Source organism: Diceros bicornis, chromosome 7 (assembly GCF_020826845.1).
Source record: "Diceros bicornis minor isolate mBicDic1 chromosome 7, mDicBic1.mat.cur, whole genome shotgun sequence".
NCBI lineage: Eukaryota > Metazoa > Chordata > Mammalia > Perissodactyla > Rhinocerotidae > Diceros > Diceros bicornis.
Genome location: NC_080746.1, coordinates 54,027,265 through 54,033,264, shown reverse-complemented (window position 1 = coordinate 54,033,264; position 6,000 = coordinate 54,027,265). Strand labels below are relative to the sequence as shown.

Here is a 6,000-nt window from a genome sequence, read left to right as displayed (position 1 = left end):
TGGGGATGGGGAGTGTGATGGTTAACTTTATGTGTCAACTTGACTGCGCCTAGTATCTGGTTAAACATTATTTCTGGGTGTCTCTGTGAGGGTGTTTCCCTAAGAGATTAGCATTTGAATTGGTGGACTGAGTAAAGTAGATAGTCCTCCCCAATGTGGGTGGGCATCATCCCATTAATTGAGGGCCTGAACAGAACAAAAAGGTGGAAGAAGGTTGCTCTCTGCCTGACTGTTGAGTTGGGATATCAATCTTCTCCTGCCCTTGGTGCTCCTGGTTGTCAGGCATCAGACTTCAACTAGAATCTAGACCATTTGCTCTCAGGCCTTCAAACTACACCACTGGCTTTCATGGGTCTCCAGATGCAGATCATGGACTTCTCAGCCTCCATAACTGCCTGAGCCAATATCTTATAATACACAAACATTTTTGGCCCATTTCTCTTAATTTATATTTAAAATAAAATTGTTAAGAAGAATACACATTGAAGTATATAGTGGTAAAGGGGCATCTTATCTGCAACTTACATCTCAAGTGGTTCAGGAAGAGAAATATATATATATTTTATATAATACATGTATATTTATTTGTTTTCTTAAGTTTGATATTATTTCAAAATAAAAAATTAGAAAAGAAAGGAAAGAAAAAGGAAAGGAAGAAAGAAAGGCATACTCCAAGTAGAATATTTTCATCTCCTTTTATTGAAGGAAATAAAACTTGTGCTGCAGAGGTAGTGGTACCTCAGAGCATAACAAAGTAGCGAATGGGGCTGACATGACAAGCCACAATGCTGGCCAGGGGTCCTACCATAGTGGGAGGACCAAAACCACAAAGATAGCAGGAGGTAGCAAACATCCCCAGCCCCCAGTGCAAGCATTTCCATTTGCAGAGAGCTTGGCCATGCACTGTAAAAACAGGGTCCCCTCACAGCGGGCAGAGTATCACCTCAGACAGCCAAATCCATCCAAAACTAACATGTAGTCTCAAATTTGGAGATCCCTCCCTTTGACCCAAAGATTCAGGCCATCAGATCTGAGTTAATCTTTCAGCTCCTTATCCCAGATGGAAAAAGAGGCTGAGTTCTTAAAACATCACATAGGTATAGCTGGACAGATGCTGATGCCCAGCCTTGTCCTAAAAGCAGCTACATTTTTTTTTCTGACTTCTCACACTGCTCTCAACCAGCATGTGCCCTAGGAAACCTGTCAATGCTATAAACAAGGACAGAATGGGGGCAGCAGCCTAGGGGATGTAGGGAGTCAAAAGCTGCTACATAGCCAAGAGCATTTCACAAGAAATAGCATAGAGAACACTACTGGGTCACGATCCTCCCAAACAGCTGCTAGAAGCACACACAAAGAAAAACGTGGTAGCTCTCTCTCCCACATCAGAATCAGCTGCGCCAAAGTCATGTTCCAGGAAGATGGGCCATTTCATGTCCCTGGCAGATTATCAATCCCCACGGCATTCCTCAAGCTGTTCCAATGCTCAGTACAATAAGGTGTTTGGGCAATTCAGTCACAGAAAAGCAAGCACTAAAGAAATCTCAACCAATTACAAATCGATAATGTTATAAAGCCAAAAATTTATACACTCAAGAACTGATTGGTGGGGGAATATGGGGTGGAGCAGATTTTGCTATGTAGAAATAGGAGTCCAAGGGTTTATTCGTATAAGCCCTTGATCATAAACCACCCTCACATCCACCATCGGGAGGAAGCTCCTTATTTAGAAATGGCCATTATCTGATTAGTCAGTTGCAGTTCTTCAATGCTGGACACACAGTTTTCAAGGACCGAAGTCTTGAGAGCGCTACACCAGGAAATGGGAAGAGCAGGGCAAAGAAGAGAGGGCATCAGGGGTTGGAGTTTCTGAAATGAGCGTTTATTTCACAGAAGGCTTGGCACAGTGAGGCTGGGGTGAGCGTGATTTTAGTGATTGTTCTTGGTTGCCTCCTTTGCTGCAGCAATCAGTGGAGTGAGGCTGGAGAGGGGCTTGGCAATCTTCAGGAACTGATGCTAGAAAGGAGAAAAGGAGCAAAAGACACATGACTATTTGCCACTCTTCCTCAGCAACCATTACAAGATGTTAAGGGCATCCACGTTTGCACAAGGTGGTCTTCAGACCATCCCCAAATTAAAGGACATTTTTTTTTTTTCGTGAGGAAGATCAGCCCTGAGCTAACATCCATGCCAATTCTCCTCTTTTTGCTGAGGAGGACTGGCCCTGGGCTAACATCTGTGCCCATCTTCCTCCATTTTATATGGGACGCCGTCACAGCATGGCCTGACAAGTGGTGCATCGGTGTGCGCCCGGGATCCAAACCCAGGCCGCCAGCAGCGGAGCTCACGCATTTAACTGCTATGCCACGGGGCCGGCCCCTAAAGGACATCTTTAAAAGATAACGAACCATTTTGGAAAACTGTTTGGCAGTACAGTAGTCCCCCCTTATCCATGGTTTTGCTTTCTGAGAGTTCAGTTACCCACAGTCAACTGCAGTCTGAAAATATTAAATGGAAAATTCTAGAAATAAACAATTCGTAAGTTTTAAATTGTGTACTGTTGTGAGTAGCATGATGAAATCTCATTCCAAACCGCCTGGGACATGAATCATCCCTTTGTCCAACATATCCACCCTGTATACGCTACCCGCCAATTAGTCACTTAGTAGCTGTCTAGGTCATCAGATCGACTGCAAGGGTATCACAATGCTTGTGTTCCAAGTAACCCTTATTTCACTTAATAATAGCCCCAAAGCATAAGAGTAGTGATGCTGGCAATTCGGATATGCCAAAGAGAAGCCGTAAAGCACTTCCTTTAAGTGAAAAGGTGAAAGTTCTTGACTTAATAGGGAAAGAAAAAAATCGTACGCTGAGGTTGCTAAAATCTTTGGTAACTTTTATTACAGTATATTGTTATAACTGTTCTATTTTATTATTAGTTGTTGTTTTTAACCCCTTACTGTGCCTAATTTACAAATTAAACTTTATCATAGGTATGTATGTATAGGAAAAAACATAGTAAATATAGAGTTTGGTACTATCTGTGGTTTCAGGCATCCACTGGGGGTCTTGGAACATATCCCCTGTGGATAAGGGAGGACAACTGTATGTACCTACAGCTAAACACACATCTATCCTATATCCCAGTAATTCCACTCCTAGGTATATTTCCAAGAGAAATGAGTTTGTGTATCCACATGCAAGAATGTTCATAGCAGCTTTACTTATAATAGTCATAATTGAAAAGAACCCAAATGTCCAAGAGAATGAAACAAATAATGTTATATTCATATAATACTATACAGAAAATTACACAGCAATAAAAAAGAATAAATAATTGATACACTGACAACAGGATGAATCCCACAGACATTATGTTGAGTGAAAGAAGCCAGACACAAGAGAGTTCATATTGTATGATTCCATTTTATATTAGGCAAGACTAAACGATGATGATAATCAGAATAATAATTACCTCTGGAGGAAGGTACTGATTGATTATGACCCAATGGTATATTGCAATTCTGCACTTCAGGAGTACTGATCTAGGAATTTGTTGTTCATTCGTTGAATCCAGTAAGCTAATTAATCCACTAGGGACTTCAATAGTTTGGTCCTTTCCCAAATCACTTTCACTGGGCTGTACTTTCGGCCATACCCACAACTATTAAGGAAGACCATTTTGGAGAAAACACCATATGAAAACTGCATCTATGTTTTGAGTAAAACTATTATGGAAAACAATTCTTTGTGTAACTCAGAGCCTCTTAACTAAAAATGATTTTTCTTACATTTAGTAGTGAAAAAGCTTTTTGTTTTGAGGATGTGGAATGTTTCTTTCATTTGATAAGAAATATAGGAACTATCACATTTCCTCTTCTGTCCTGGCTACCAGGAAACTGAGAAGCAAATTTGATGTTTAAACAAAATGATTAAACTCAAATTATTAGCATATTTGATTCTTCTGCTATCCTTATAAGTCTTTATTAATCATATTGTATATGTGTATAGACATACACACATATAGACATATATACACATATTCTTTGCTGGAAGTTGCTTCAACTTCTTTTTGGACACAGACAGGATATAAAGAGGTACTGAGAATAAGAAGTTACTATTACTATGAAAGGAATAAAAGATCTCGGCTAAATCATGAAGATACGAATTCTAACATAACATCCTATGTATTTCTTTCCATATATGTGTTCTCACAGGAGAAATAAATGTGAAACTTTCATGATTTAAGATTCTAGGGGCCAGCCCCGTGGCTTAGTGGTTAAGTGCGCGCGCTCTGCTACTGGCGGCCCAGGTTCAGATCCCGGGTGCGCACCGACGCACCGCTTCTCCCGCCATGCTGAGGCCACGTCCCACATACAGCAACTAGAAGGATGTGCAACTATGACATACAACTATCTACTGGGGCTTTGGGGAGAAGAAGGGGAAAAAGAAAAAAGGGGGAAGATTGGCAATACATGTTAGCTCAGGGCCAGTCTTCCTCAGCAAAAAGAGAAGGATTGGCATGGATGTTAGCTCAGGGCTGATCTTCCTCACAAAAAAAAAAAAAAGATTCTAAAAGTCATGGTTTTGAATACTTACAACGTACAGTAACAAGTTAAAGAGACAATGTTCTCAGATCACATGTTTCTACAACTCCCCTCTGAGCTGAGAAAGCAGTGTGATCCAACACCCAAATGGGAGGTCTCAGCTTCCTTCTCTGTATAATGAACAAAGCAGACTACACAAGCCCTAAGGCCCTTCCAGTTTTAACACTCTTTGAGCCAAAAGAGCAGTGGCCAAGAGCATACACATTTGAGAGCCAAATAGACATAGGCTGAAATCCTGGATCCACCGCTTATTGGCTATGTAATCATGGAAAAGCTACTACACACTTGAAACCTCAGTTTCCTCACCTGTAAAAATGGCAAGAACAGAATCTATAACTCACAGGGTTGTTATGAAGAATAGATTTAAAAAAATATAAAGTGCTTAGTGCCTAGAATGTGGTAAAGATTTAATACATTTATTATTAGTTATATTATTATACCAGGAAGAAAACTCTAGAGAGCACTAATCTTACAAGAACTATAATTTGATACCTAATTAACAACAATAAACTCACCAATCACAGGCTTAACATAGTATTTGCATATTTCCCACTGTCTAGGGTTTCCAGAACAAACCTCATGTGAAAGGCAAAGGGATCCTATATTGGACTGAATGTTATAAGCAGTTTTTAGTCCCAAAGGATCCTAGAGACTAATGGGTTACACTTGGCAGAACCCAGATCTCATATCTAATATACCAGTGCTCTGTAATCAGTAACCCCAATTACAAAGAGTTGCTAATATGTCACAGACGGTAACATTTCAATGAAGGTAAATACTTTAAGCAATTCCATTCAGTTCAATAAATATTTTCTGAATATCTATGCTAAGTCATGTCTAAGGTATAAGAGGAGACCCAGAGATTAATGAGATAGAGAATATAATGTAGTGGGAAAGACAGAGTTGTTCATAACTAACTTCAATGCATGGCAGTGTAGTAGGTCCTGCCCTGCCCTGCTCAGTTGCTCTTGGGCCTCTTAATACAAAAGTAACTGACTGTGCATGCCTACAGATTAATCACTGTCAGAGAGTTGCATGTGATACTTATTATTAGATCACCAATAGGCAACGTAGTAAAATGACACTAGTTAGAAGAAATTGTACCTGAAACATAAATGTTAAATACAAATAATGTGGCCTGCTAAAGGCAGTTTTTGCAACCATATGAAATAATTATGCTGTAATTTCAGGACTGAGCGGGTGGGAGTATGAGAGGCTTGGTAAACTCCCAACTCCAGGCTTCCCCACAACTGGCAGAATCTCACTCCAAACTAGCAGAAATACCATTGCCACCATTTGGGAGGGTTTCCAATGACGAAATTGGGAAGCCTTGAAAAGCTGCATTCATTATCCTCTAAACTTACGTCCTCTGATATCCTTTACTGAAAATGGA

At 40.2% G+C, this 6,000-nt stretch overlaps 1 protein-coding gene across 5 annotated transcripts in view; it reads right to left on the bottom strand.

The window, feature by feature from the left end:
• Positions 1–679: 679 nt before the first annotated feature.
• PAK1 (p21 (RAC1) activated kinase 1) overlaps positions 680–6,000 on the bottom strand; it is a 133,714-nt gene continuing 128,393 nt past the window's right edge. For all 5 annotated transcript variants that reach the window (XM_058545538.1, XM_058545540.1, XM_058545537.1 and 2 more), the window contains one exon: positions 680–2,016. In XM_058545538.1, the coding sequence (XP_058401521.1) occupies positions 1,930–2,016 (87 nt within the window). In that variant the 3' untranslated portion in view covers positions 680–1,929. The remainder of the gene's footprint in view (positions 2,017–6,000) is intronic.